This window comes from Microcaecilia unicolor, chromosome 1, assembly GCF_901765095.1.
Source record: "Microcaecilia unicolor chromosome 1, aMicUni1.1, whole genome shotgun sequence".
Lineage (NCBI taxonomy): Eukaryota > Metazoa > Chordata > Amphibia > Gymnophiona > Siphonopidae > Microcaecilia > Microcaecilia unicolor.
Genome location: NC_044031.1, coordinates 622109003 through 622123692, shown reverse-complemented (window position 1 = coordinate 622123692; position 14690 = coordinate 622109003). Strand labels below are relative to the sequence as shown.

At 45.9% G+C, this 14690-nt stretch overlaps 1 protein-coding gene across 4 annotated transcripts in view; it reads right to left on the bottom strand.

The window, feature by feature from the left end:
• Positions 1–14690, bottom strand: part of NRBP2 (nuclear receptor binding protein 2) — a 247184-nt gene that overhangs the window by 118260 nt on the left and 114234 nt on the right. For all 4 annotated transcript variants that reach the window (XM_030220357.1, XM_030220367.1, XM_030220360.1 and 1 more), the window contains exon 8: positions 7527–7616. In XM_030220357.1, coding sequence (XP_030076217.1) covers positions 7527–7616 — 90 coding nt within the window. The remainder of the gene's footprint in view (positions 1–7526; positions 7617–14690) is intronic.

Below are 14690 nucleotides of genomic sequence, written 5' to 3'. Positions count from 1 at the left end.
CTGCTTCTTGCTGGCCTCCCACTTAGTCACCTCTCCCCTCTCCAGTCGGTTCAAAACTCTGCTGCCCGTCTCATCTTCCGCCAGGGTCGCTTTACTCATACTACCCCTCTCCTCAAGACCCTTCACTGGCTCCCTATCCGTTTTCGCATCCTGTTCAAACTTCTTCTACTAACCTATAAATGTATTCACTCTGCTGCTCCCCAATATCTCTCCACACTCGTCCTTCCCTACACCCCTCCCCGTGCACTCCGCTCCATGGATAAATCCTTCTTATCTGTTCCCTTCTCCACTACTGCCAACTCCAGACTTCGCGCCTTCTGTCTCGCTGCACCCTACGCCTGGAATAAACTTCCTGAGCCCCTACGTCTTGCCCCATCCTTGGCCACCTTTAAATCTAGACTGAAAGCCCACTTCTTTAACATTGCTTTTGACTCGTAACCACTTGTAACCACTCGCCTCCACCCACCCTCCTCTCTTCCTTCCCGTTCACATTAATTGATTTGATTTGCTTACTTTATTTATTTTTTGTCTATTAGATTGTAAGCTCTTTGAGCAGGGACTGTCTTTCTTCTATGTTTGTGCAGCGCTGCGTATGCCTTGTAGCGCTATAGAAATGCTAAATAGTAGTAGTAGTAGTAGTAATCTATCACCCTTTCTGTGAAAATATATTTCAAGGTTACTCTGCAGTCTCCCCTCTTGCATCCTCATCTTTTTTTGGAACTGAATTCTGTCAAAAGCTACCCAAGAAGCAACTAAACACATAGCACACAAGAGATATTAAGTGTTTCACTAGTATAGGCCTCTAGCACAAAACATATCTTAGGAAGAAGGGGTCTCAACAGTGTTAGGTCAATGGGAAAAGCAACACAGAATGAAGATGTTAATGCTAAGAATGATTCAGTATACGTGGTGATAATTTTTTTTTTAATTTATAGAAGTCTTTATTAGGTGTCGATAAGACAAAGCAAACCAAGAACAATGCGCAGCTTTTCACACCATAACAAGTTTGCAGTAAATATAGCAAAATACCTTACAAGAACAAAAGATAACAGCATTATTCCATCATCCAATTTTACTTCAGGATTTAACAGTTTATAAGATATAAGTCCCCTATTCTACTACCCTATTGAGGCCTTAATCCCCCCTTCTCCCCTCCCTCCACCCCTACCTCCCCCCCTCCCACCCTACCAAATCAATCAACTAATTATCCAGAACAAGCATTCAAAAAAGGTCTCCACACATTTTCCCATTTAGGCAGGGTTTTCTTTTTAACTGCTGTCAAGCGCTCCATCTCACATATATAATGCACCTTTGTTATCCAACCCACCAATGAGGGTACTAGCGGGGATTTCCAACTTCTTGCCAGGTTTATACGAGCTGCCTGCAAGGACCCTCTCATCATAAACCATTGGTTACCCGTTAAGCCCATGGGTCTCTGGCCCAGCAAGAAAATTAAGGGATGCCACTGCACAGATCTGCCCAGCCAGATCTGAAGGCGAGATCGAACTCCCTTCCAGTAAGCCGTAGCTTTAGGACAGGACCACCAAATGTGGCCCATCGTCCCAACTCCTCCACAATTTCTCCAGCAACTCGCAGTTACTCTAGGGAACATGTGGTGCAAACGTACCGGAGTAAGATACCACCTATAGAATACCTTAAGCGAGTTCTCCTTAACAGCCACTGCTATAGAGGATTTTAAGATGCACTTCTCCAATTGCAACCAATCCGCATCCGGTAATGTAAAATTCAACTCCTGTTCCCATCGTCTACGATGTAAGTGGGAGGGTTTTAGATGCGTCCCCAAGTAACCGTATAGATAAGTTATCAGTCCACGTGTACTGCGAGAGTCCACACACACTTCCTCTAAAGGATGAACCTCTCGCCTCCGGCACTCCACATAAGCAGGCTCTTTCAGAAAATGTATCAATTGCCCATAAGCAAATTTATCACTGGTTTGAAGCCGATAATCCGCCATCAACATCTCAAAGGGCACTAATTGTTCTCCTACATGTAGTTGCCCCAACATTTCCACTCCCGAAGCAGCCCACTTACGGAAAACTGTGTTCCCCATTCCCGGACCAAACAGGGGATTGTCAACGATCGGGGCCAGTCCAGATACTGGAGGCCGGCGCTCCCGGAACATTCGGTCCCAGTAATAAAATGTAGCCTGCATCATAGGCGGAAACCGGTCAACTTGTCCCCTATATTTACCCGGAAGCCACATCAAGTGCCCCAGCCTACGTGTACCTATTAGATCTTGTTCAAGATGGACCCACAGTTTATGATCTGCCCTTCGGAACCACTCCACAGCCGATCTAGCCTGCGCAGCACAGTAGTACCAATACAGATTGGGCACTCCAAGACCTCCATCTCGCTTACGTTTATACAGGAAGGCTCTTGGCAAACGTGGTCGTTTCTGGTGCCAGACAAAACGGATCAGGCTATCCTGAAGCTTAGATATGAATGCCCTGGGGACACGCAACGGCAGTACCTGAAATAAGTACAGCAAACGGGGCAAAATGTTCATTTTAAGTGCTGCTATTCGCCCTAACCAGGAAAGATCCATCAAATTCCACCTTTCTAAATCCCTCAGGACCTCTTTCTGAAGAGCCGGGTAGTTTACTGCAAATAGATCTGCTAGGTTCCCTGGGATCTGTACCCCCAGGTATCTAATGTCCCGGTCTGTCCACTTAAAGGCAAAGGAGGCCCTCAACGCCTCCAATCGCTCCAGCGATATCCCCACAGCCAGCCCAACAGACTTACTCGCGTTGAGTTTATAGCCAGATATCCTGGAATAGGCCCCTATCTCTTTCATTAAATTTGGAAGGGAAATTATCGGATTAGTTAATGATAAGAGCACGTCGTCCGCAAATAAAGCAATCTTATATTCCTTAGCCCTCACCCTCACTCCAGTAATATCAACGTTCTCCCGAATAGCAACCGCCAAGGGCTCCATCACCAGCGCAAACAGCAGAGGCGACAGAGGACATCCCTGGCGAGTGCCTCGGCCTAGGCCAAACATCTCCGAGTTACCACCATTTACTCGTACACAGGCCTGTGGCGAGGTATATAATGCTTGAATCCAAGTTCTGAAATAGGGGCCAATTCCCACTCTGTTCAATACTTTATCCAGATATCCCCAGTGAACTCGGTCGAAGGCCTTCTCCGCATCCAACCCCAGTAATACCACTGGCAAGGCCCTCGACCGAGCTGCAAAGAGTAGGTCCAACGTTCTACGGATGTTGTCCAAGGCCTGTCTATTTGCTACGAAACCAACTTGATCAGGGTGCACCAAGCTAGGCAACATATCACCCAAGCGGTTTGCCAACACCTTTGCCAAGATTTTTACGTCTGTATTAAGAATCGAAATGGGGCGATATGAGGCACACTCAGTAATATCTTTATCTGGCTTTGGTATCACCGCCACCCACGCCTCCATCATTGACTTCGGGAATGGCGCACCATCTCGCACCGCATTAATAACCAACATCAAATAGGGCGCCAATTCCCCCCCAAAAAGCTTAAAAAACTCATTGGTAAATCCGTCTAATCCCGGTGCCTTCCCCGTCGGCAGCGCTTTAATAACTCGAGTTACCTCCTTCACTGTCACCGGAGCCTCCAACTCTCTCTTCTGTGAGTCAGTTAACACCGACATACCCAGATCTGCCAAATATTGGTCAATGGCTTCAGTCTGTACAGCAGCATCCTCCTTATAGAGATTCTCATAAAAAAGAGCAAAACGCTCCCTAATCTTGTCTGAGGTGTGCAACATGGTACCCCTATCGTCTTTCATTCTCAAGATATGTCTGTCTGCCCTCATCTTTCTTAACTTAGTGGCCAGCATCCTGCCTGGTTTATTTGTAAATTCGTAATGAACTTGTCGCAGACGTGCATTAACAAACTGCAAGCTCTCATCGTGTAAGGCTGCCAGCTCCAGTCGTATTGCTTGCAGTTTGCGGAAGTCAGCTACTGAGCCATAGGCCCTATACCTGTCCTCCAGCGCACCTAACCGCTCCATACACTGAGCTAATCTCACTTTATGGGTTCTAGAGCGCTGGCTGGCACATTTAATAAAGTAACCTCTAGATACAGCTTTAAATGCATCCCACACTATACCCAAAGCTGGCCCTGAATCCAAGTTGAGATCAAAGTACTCCTTCAACACAGAGCGAAAATTAGTTACAATTTCTGGGTCCTGTAGTAGACAGTTGTTAAAAGTCCACCTTCTATCTCGCATCTCTTCCTTCAATGAAGGAATTATTGCCCAAACAGGGGCATGGTCTGAAATGGTAGTGTGTCCTATGAATGATCCCCCTCCCCCTTCTGACAAACCCTTATCCAAAAAAACATAATCCAGTCGGGAGTGGGAGAAGTGCACATGTGAATGAAATGTATAGTCCCTTGTCCCCGAGTGGTCTAGTCTCCATACATCGTAAAGTCCCATAGTCTCTACAAAGTTCCCCAAAGCTTTAGAAATTCTATAATCATTGGAGGATGGTGCAGCGGTCTTATCCAACCTAGGTTGCATAGTAGCATTAAAATCTCCCGCCACTATCACCATGCCCCGAGCAAATTTCTGCAACTCCTTCTGAAGGTGCGAGAAAAATCGCTCCTGCCGCTCATTTGGAGCATAAACACTTGCCAGCGTATATTCCTTACTGTCCAGCATAACATGCAGGAATAGAAAACGACCCTCAGCATCCCTCTTGGAGTGCAGAAGTTGCATCTGTACATTTTTGTGGAACATAATGGCCACTCCCCTTTTCTTGACACCTTTAATATCAGAAGCATGAAAAATTTTTGGGTACTGTAATGAGGTCAACAGGTACTCATGCTTTTTATGAAAATGAGTTTCTTGTAAGAATACCACTTGGGGACACATTAGTTGTAATTCCTTAAATAAGGAATGCCTTTTAAATGGGGTGTTTAAACCTTTGATATTATATGTGAGAATTTTAAAGTCAACCATCTACCTCACTGTATATGGAACACTCGCTGGATAAAAAAGAGTTTAGCTGCCTACAATCCCCTTTTTTCCCTTGAACTCCCCCCCCACCCCCCCTAGCTCTCCCCCCGTTACTTGCCCAAACCCACCCTCCCAATCCTCCCCTCCTCCCTGTCAACCCCCCACCAAACAGCGCACTAAGCCACTGAATGGGATAGCAGAGGAACAATGACCCAGGAGCCAAACTCATACCCCTCAAACCCCCCGCCCGCCTCCCCCCTCCTACCTTTAGTTTTCACCTTTATATTATCCTTCTCCTTTCTCATACATTTCAATATGTGTTGCAAAAGCAACTCAAGAAAACATTCAAATTTTCAAAGTCAAGTACCCTTTGCATGTTAACAGCCATCAAACTCTTATCAAACCAGTTCAGACTACCAGTCTCAAGGTTGGCTCCTCGCTGCATTTTCCACTGTCTGCCACTTTTGGAGCCGTTTCTTAGTAGAGGAAGCCATCGCCACTGGTAAAGATTCCTTAAGGGCTAATCCAGCCTCGTGCAGGTGTTTCCACGCAGCTCCCACCGAACGACAACGATGTTGCTCCCCTTTAAGGTCGAAGCATATCGCAAAGGGGAAGGCCCATCGGTATGCAATTTTTTCTTTTAACAAAATTTTGAGTACTGGCTTCATTGCTCGCCTTTGGTTTAAGGTAAACAAAGAGAGGTCTTGAAAGATGTAAACTCGGGCATCCTTATACTGTAAAACAGGATTCTGACGAGCTTTCTGCCAGAGCTGGTCTTTACCCGCATAGGTGGAAAAGCGCACTACAATGTCTCTCGGCTTGTTATCTTTGGGTTTACCCAAAGCTCTGTGGGCACGATCTATTCCCAGCGATTCAGCGTCAAAGTTGTCACCCATGAGTTGCGCACATAGGGCCCGCACCATGACTGGAACATTTTCCTTGTCGCCATTTTCCGGCACTCCCCGAAATCGAAGATTCTGGCGACGTCCGCGGTTCTCAATGTCGTCCAATTTGTACTGCAGATCTTCGGCTTGTGCAGTTAATTTAGCCATGCTCACTTCCATTGCCTCGTGCTTGTCCGCTTGCTCGTCCACTCGCTCTTCCAGCGTTTCCACTCTGCCTCCAAGTTCTCGCAGGTCAACGCTGAGCGCGTCCACGTGCTCCAGAATCTCATTTTTTGAAGCGCGAATTTCTGCACGTATTGCCTCTAAGCACTTTGTCAAATCCTGTGGGCTCTTAGATTTAGCCGCGCGCTCACCTCGCTCTGCATGTGAAGAGCCAGAGTCAGACCCCGAGGACTCGCGCGCCCCGGGGGAAGCATGGCGCGATGAACCCCGTGCTGATTTTCGAACTGCCGCCCGCTCGCTGTCCCGTGGGATCGCTGAGATTTTCTTACTCATTTTGCACCCCGGTCCGCGGGTAAGCCTCTGGGCGTCGTGCAGTTGTAATATCAAAGGATAATATAGCGCTTAAAGCTGTAAAAAGGTAGGGAAGCTCGGGAGCTAGTAGTCTAAGCGGCCATTCAGCTCCGTGACGTCACTTCCTCCCACGTGGTGATAATTTATCTGCAGAATAGGGTGCTCTTTTAACTAGGCCTAAAACCTTTTCTTCTCTTGATTAGCTTTCAATTCGATAGGGTTTTTTTCCCCACTTTGATTAAATATGACTTTCCTTCTTTTACCTTATCACCACAAAAGCATTAAAACAGAAACAGAGAAATTAGGAACAAATGGAAACCACCAGGCCCACCTTGTCTTCTCCTTTTCCTTATGCGCTCTTGCACTGCAGACCCTACCTGATTTCTAAAATTTCATCTCACCACAGATGGTCCTCTGTGCCCGTCCCATACCTTTTTGGATTCCAGCACTGGGTTTGCCCTCAACAACTCTGCTGGGAACCTGTTCCATGTAGCTATCACATTTGCAGTTACCCCTTCTAGTCTCTGGTAATGAATCCCTCCTTGTAGATTTTTTTCCACTGAAAAATTATAGTAGAACAATTGGAAAATGACTCTACTTCAGGTGGAGCAATAAGTTGCATGACATATAATTATTGCTGTTTTTTCTTTTCATAAGGAGTTCCCACAAAGACCAAAATATGAAATGTAGTAGCATCTCACTAAAAAGGAATCTGAAGAGGCACAGCAGACATATTTATCATTTATGGAACTTGTGTACCTTGGCTTCAGTGCAAATTCCTCCGTTGGGATCCCTGCTCCCTTGCAGTGTCTCTTTCTAACCACAAGCTTGAGCTGCTTGATGCCACAAGTTCGGGTTGGTCCCATGATTTCAAATCTCATGAGATTTGATACCGCGAGACCAACCGAACATTCGGTGCCTCGCAGCTCAAGCTTGCGGTTAGACAGTTGCGGTGGGGGGAGATGAAGGAATCCATTTCCACTGAGCTTCTGTGGGCCACAAAAATGAAGTTGGTGGGCCAAATTCTGGCCTGCAGGCCAAAGTTTAGACAAGCCTGCTCTAGAGCCTTACAGAACCTGACTTTCTTCTCCCAATCCCTCCAAAATCTGACCTTCCTCTCCAGACCAAGAGAGGGAACTTACATCCATACTCAGGTGGGAAGAAATGTAAGTCACGATTCTGCTCACGCTGGATCTTGAGGGGGCTCCTCAGTTCATCAGGTACAGGAAGCTCTGTGGAGAAGGGGGACAGAGAGAGAGAGAGAGAGAGAGAGAGAGAGAGAGAGAGAGAGAGAGAGAGAGCGAGGTCATTGAACATACTTATAGCTAAGCCTCAATACTAGCATATAATACTCAAGAAGCTTAGACTATGTACTGCTTCACCTTCACCATGAACGTCTGGGCTCTATGCTTCCAAACCCATTACACCATATTATAGGAAACAGCTGCACCTGTATAACAATGAGACAGGGGCAGTTTCAAGCTCTCTGCCTTGGTGGAAGACCATGAATACTTTAAATCCACAGACGTTTGCACCTGTCTTTTTCTGTGGGTAGAATTTTTATGAAAATAACAGGCTCAGATTTGAAAACCCAGCCTATTTGGGTAGTTATTAAGGTGCGTTATAGCCATTACACATTTTTTTGCACCTCGACAGCACCATTTTGTACCCAGCACTCCTGTCCCCACTACACCTCAAGAATTAGGAAAGATAGGCCTGGGGCAGAGGTCCTACAGGAGGGGTGGAGGAGAGGAGGTCCCTTTGGAAGGGACAGATAATGAGGTGGGGTAGGGAAGTTAACTAATACACAGCCCCTTTAAGATATTGACTGGGAGAACAGAAAGCACTTTGCGGCCCGATGCTGCTGGGCAATATGAATTGCGCAGGTTATGAGGTTGATTGCGAGCTGCGTTATTCATATACCAGGGAAGCGATTAATCTGTGGTACCAAGATACTGCAGGTCAGTCACTCCCATAGGAATTAAGATGTGGTAAAAGCCCATCTTACCACACCTTATTTATTTATTTATTTGTAGCATTTATATCCCGCTCTTTCCCACTCGATAGCAGGCTCAGTGCGGCTTACAATAAATGGGAATAAGGTGTATCAGAAATAATATAAAATATGGATACAACATTTTACAGAGATACAATTGTATCTTACCACACCTTACTTACTACCCCCCCCCCCCCCCATGTGAGTTATTTTCTGATTCCACTCTGGGCCAGATGCACAAAGCTTAAAGTGCTATTAATGTTTGCTTTAGACTAGTTCTAGCCAGTCTATAGCAAGCAATAGGGGTTTTCTGTGGCTCTAACATGTGCCATTAGCAGCCACTGAGAACCCCATACAATTACAACGAGCTCATTAGTATTCTAATGTGTATTCTGGGGGATGCACAGCTCCAGAGCAGGTAAGTTAATGAACAAATTTTACAGCTGCTCTGGAGCTGTCAGAGAGGAGAGAAGGGAAAGGGGGAAAGGGAAATGGGACTTGATATACTGCCTTTCTGAGGTTTTTGCAACTACATTCAAAGTGGTTTACATATATTCAGGTGTTGCAGGAATTGAGATAGGAATTTGTGATACTTCAGGAGTCAGACAGCACACACCAGTATGAGAGAGAAATCTTCTTTATTTGCCAGCAAACAAAGCAGGACATCAGTTCTAGCTCTCTTCTCTTCTCTTAGCTCTTTGTGTCTTTCTCTCAGCTCTCTGTGTCTTTGTCTCAGCTGCTTCTCTTCTTATGCTGTCTTCTCCTTCTTCTGTCTGTTCCTTCTGTCCTTCTCTTTCTTCTGAGCTCCTTCTGTCCTTCTCTTTCTTCTGAGCTCCTTCTGACCTTCTCTTTCTTCTGAGCTCCTTCTGACGTAAACTGCTTCTGCTCCCACTTAAATAGGGTCCTAAGCCCTCCTCCTAGCCTAGCCCCCTTTACTCCCAATTGGTTAAGAAACTGATTGGCTACCTTGCCTCAACCAATCATTACTTTTGAAATATCAGTTACATAGGTTCCAGACATCCTAAACTGACCTGTGACCTGGGGCCCCTCATGCCAGACATTTGGTCTCCAGTCTCTTACATTTCTCATTATGATTGATGTCTCATCTATAGCTTAAACTGGATTCCCTTAGAGACTAAGAGGCCCCATCTAACATTGGTTATTCTCATATTCCTAATCAGCTTCATACTACCTATTAACTAAACTCTGGCATTCATTAAAGAGGTCAAAAGTCAGTCTTACTTAATAGCATACATATCAGGCTATTGCTTCCAAGACCATTTCTGCATTTTACCTATAATTAATCAAGGAGAAGAGAGCTGACTAGTCCTGACCTTTTTCACCTATCAGCTCCATACACAGAACTAGCTAAGACCATAGTTAATTCAAAACACATGTTGATCTCCTCACTGCAGCCTTAAACAGCAGACAAAGGATCATTTTAAAAGTAACACAGAGTTGAACAAACATCCTACACAGAATTATTAATTTACACAGAATACAACATATTCTAAAGTAAGCATTCTTATAAGACATATCTAAACATCAGGAATATCTAGAATTATTTAGAATCTAACTATTTCCTTATAACAAAATCTACATATCAAGAACTTCTGAAATAGTATTTCAGCCTTTTAAACTTCAGCATGTCTGGCTCATTCCTTTGTTCATTCATAATAGTTTACAGCTGTGCCAGCATTTAGCAATCCATCCCTCACAAGGGTCTTTCTGACCTTTCTGACCCAGCCCGGCAAGACTTTCAAATAATATGAACCATCTGGCATTCCTTCATTCTGCTTGCAAAATAAAAGCTAGAATTCAAACACCACTTTTAAACCCCAGATTTTAACAGAATTAACCCTTAATATGATTTCTTATATATATAATTATGCCATGGCTGCCTCATTCCCCCCTTTGAGACTAAAATCAGCTTATGCAGAGATAAGTCTCACAACTCAAACTCTGGAGATTATAGTGATCCTAATTAGGAATAGACTTGTGAATCACCATTACCCTACTTGTTAAGGTCTGACGGCATACTGCCGAAGCACATGAGGCCAGGAAACAAAACAAAAACCCTGCTAAAACTAAGACTATTAGGGAAATGAACAAGGGACGTATCCAGGAGGTCAATGACCACCACCAGGAGGTAAGGTCTAATCCTCCTCGGTAATCCTCCACATTAAGGCTGGCCAACTGTAGGACTTTATCCATGGCATGCCTAACTACATGCGTCCTATTTATGACAATAGTACAGCACTCTGAAGAATTTAACACTGTGCAGAGGCCACCCTGAGCTGCAAAGAGATAGTCAAGGCCCATACGGTTATATCTAGAAACTATACTTAATTCATTAATTTGATCCTGCAATGCATTGACTACCACGTTCAGCTCATGAACTAAAACATGGAGTAGGGATTGAAGTCTCCGGGTAGCCATACCTAGTTCAGTAATACCCGCTACCGGGCCTCCAATTGGAATCCAGGCCGTGGCAGAAAGGGCTACAAGTCTCTTTTTAGTCAGAGGATAAGTAGAATTAATATACTGGAGGGCTAATTCAATCGCCTCATCCTCTGTGGCAACGGAGGAGGGTAAGGACAAAGCCTCTCGCTTAGAGCGGTGCGGGGATAGTGGCTTAAGAGGAATGACTTTAGGAAAATAATTCAAGGTTACCAATACACAAAAATCATATGTGGAGGGAAGAATCATGTGGAGGACATTATCACAGAGCCAGTAATGACCAAGGAGAGGGCGACGAAAGTTCCCAATAAATGTAGGCACAGGATGGAGATTAGGATGCCCATAATGCGAGCCCCTATCCCAGGGGGAACGAAGAAGAAATGGAGACTTTGTACACCATAGGTGCCAATCTCCAATTGTAACAGACCGCTCATATGATGCAACCCCTTCATCCCCCGGGGACTTATGAAAGTAGAAAATAGGATGGGACACTATAGTCTTCTCAGTAGTATAGTTAGGAGCCAGATAATCACCTTGGTCATAATCTACAGGTATGGTAATAGGGCACATAGGAGTACCTGGAGAAACTACCCACACAGGTTCCTCCTTCTCTGGGAGAACATTAGTATAGTTACAGGGAATGGGAAGAACAGTTGAGATGCTTCTTGTTAAACAAAACACTCCAGAAGCTGGATAGGGAGACGTAAAAACTGGCCTTAGAGAAGAGTCAGAGGGGGAAGTAGCATTATAAAAGGACCACCAAGTATAATCCTGGCTCCAAGGGCCTGAACTCGAAAAGTAGGGAGGTATAAGAGCTGGGAGTTGCACAGGGACAGGAACAGCTGGGACATCTGTAGTATAAGGAGAAAATCGGGAACACACAATACAAGGGGAAGTAATCTTTGCCTGGCTAATTAGTTCCTGGACTGAGTGTAACCAAAGATTGGAGCGAGTTGGGGTATTAGGAACAAGGAGGCAAGGAGTAGAAAACAACAAAAGCATCCAAACTACTAACATTTTCTTTCTTCCTAATCTAAAACAAATACAGCAAACTAATTAAGCAATAATATTTCAACAGTCTGTGCTAATCACAGATTACTCTAATATAGTGTTCTCAGTCTTTGAGTTCTTATACCAGTTGGGATAGACCCTCAACTGACAAGGATCAAGCTCTCAAATTCCAAGAAAGCCAGAATCCGGCAAGAAAGAGTCTCAGTATGAAGCCGAAGTTCAGCCGCTCCTGCAGTATGCAGTTGACCCTTCTTTTCAGCTAGTAGATTCTTTGGTTCGGGTCAGGCGCAACTTCAATGGCTCCGCTGGATCTCTTTCTGCTCTCCACTGTCTAGGCTCCGTCTGATCCGTGCTGGGCTCAGTCTGGTCAGCAGACTTAATTCGAGACCAATGGACCCATGGAGTTATCCCTGCGACCTTCACAGCTGCAGGGGTAGAAAGCAAAACAGTAAAAGGTCCTTTCCATCGGGGCCCCAGAGGCTGGAGCTTCCAGTCTTTCACCCAAACTCTATCCCCTGGCAGGAAGGAATGTACCTGAGCCTGGAAGGGGACAGGGTTTATTTCTCTCACATAAGACTGAAGCTCAGAAATTATCTTCCCCAAGAGGGCTACCTGCTCCTGCACCTGGGCAGACCCTAAAATCCCTATGTCTCCCTTAATTCCCTGTAAAATGGCTGGGGGCTTCCCATACACAATTTCAAAGGGAGAGAGGGCTGTTCCTTTAGTTGGGGTGCATCGGAGGCGGAAGAGGGCTAGTGGCAATGCCTGTGGCCATTTCAATTGGGTTTCCTGACAAATCTTTGCTAGGCTATTTTTCAAGGTTCTATTTGCTCGCTCAACCTGCCCTGAACTCTGGGGACGATAGGCACAATGCAATTTCCAGGTAATGCGCAATGCGCGGGACAGGGCCTGAAGTGTAGCTTCAACAAAGGCGGGACCATTATCTGAACCTATGGCAAGGGGCAGTCCATACCTGGGGATGACATCCCTAAGGAGAGCTCGAGCTACTTCTGTGGCTTTCTCAGTGACTGTAGGATATGCTTCCACCCACCCAGAAAAGGTACAGACCATGACTAAGAGGTATCGGAACCTACCACTCCTGGGCATTTCTGTGAAGTCTATAACTAGGGACTCAAAGGGTGTTAGACCTCTAGACTGAACTCCTGGTGGAATACGGGGTCCCTGACGAGCATTATTCTGGGCACAGAGAGTACATCGGGCAGAGGCAGTGGCAACCAGACTATCCAATCCTTCCAGCACCACTACTCGACTGAGTAGGCGGGCTAGTGCTGTTTTCCCTAAGTGTGATAGGTCATGAGCTTGAGACACTACAGGCCAAGCTAGGTGGCGTGGCACCAGAACTCTGGTATCAGGGAGATGTAACCAGCCATCAGGTCTCCTTACTGCACCTTCTTCTTGAGCCCATTTCTCTTCCACTTGGGTATATATAGGTGTCCATTCTTGCAGTCGAATTTGGAACAGGGGGGTCACAGTACTTGCTGGGGGTCCTCGAGCAGCTTCCTTGGCCACCCGATCAGCATGGCGGTTCCCTCGGGCCACTGGAGTATCTATTCTTTGGTGTCCCCTGCAATGAATGACAGCTACCTTCTTAGGGGCCCACACAGCCTCTAGCAGCTGAAGTATTTCAGGTCCATACTTAACAGGTTGGCCTGCAGCATTTATGAGTCCCTTTTCCTTATACAAAGCTCCATGAGCATGTAGGGTTGTGAAAGCATACTTGGAATCAGTATAAATGTTAGTCACCAGTCCTGCTGCTAGCTCCAGAGCTCGTATGAGGGCCACAAGTTCTGCTTTCTGGGCTGAAGTTCCTTGGGGCAGGGCTCTTGCTTCTATCACCTTGTCCTCTGTCACCACAGCATAGCCTGCCAATCGCTTGGAGTTCTCCACATAACTGCTTCCATCTGTGAAATAAATTACATCTGGGTCCCTCCACGGAACATCTTTAAGATCTGGTCGACTGGAGTACACTTCATCCATAGTTTGGATACAGTCATGATCCGGTGGTCCCTCAGATGCTGGCAAAAGAGTAGCAGGATTGAATGTAGCCACTGTTTCCAGGTGTATCCGTGGATTCTCACACAAGCTGGCTTGGTACTTAACCATGCGGTTATTTGTAAACCAGTGGTTGCCCTTATACTCCATGAGGGTGAGAACTGCGTGGGGGACTTTAACAACCAGTTCTTGCCCCAAGGTCAACTTATCAGCTTCCTGGACCAGTAAGGCTGTTGCTGCAATGGCCCTCATGCAGGCTGGCCATCCTTTAGCCACTCCATCCAGCTGTTTAGACAGGTATGCAACAGGCCTCTGCCAGGATCCCATCATCTGGGTCAGCACACCCAGAGCAACCCCCTGTCGCTCGTGGACATACAATGAGAAAGGTTTCTCCACATCAGGAAGGCCTAACGCAGGGGCTTGGAGTAGGGCTTTCTTTATGGCAATGAAGGATTGTTGAGCAGTAGGTCCCCATTCAAATGGTTCCTTTTCACCCCCCTTTGTGGCTTGGTAAAGGGGTTTCGCCATCAATGCAAAATTTGGAATCCAAATTCTGCAGAATCCAGCTGCTCCCAGAAATTCCCTAACTTCTCTTCTGGACTTGGGTTGGGGGATTGCAGCTACCGCTTGCTTCCTACTAGCATCCAGTCTCTGACTTCCCTGGGAAATGCAAAAACCCAGATACTTCACTTCTGACTGACAGAGTTGGGCCTTTGAGCGTGAGACCTTATAGCCTGCATCCAAGAGTAGCTCCAGCAATTCTCTAGTAGCCTCAAAACACTCTTCCTGAGTCACTGCTGCAATCAGGAGGTCATCTACATACTGG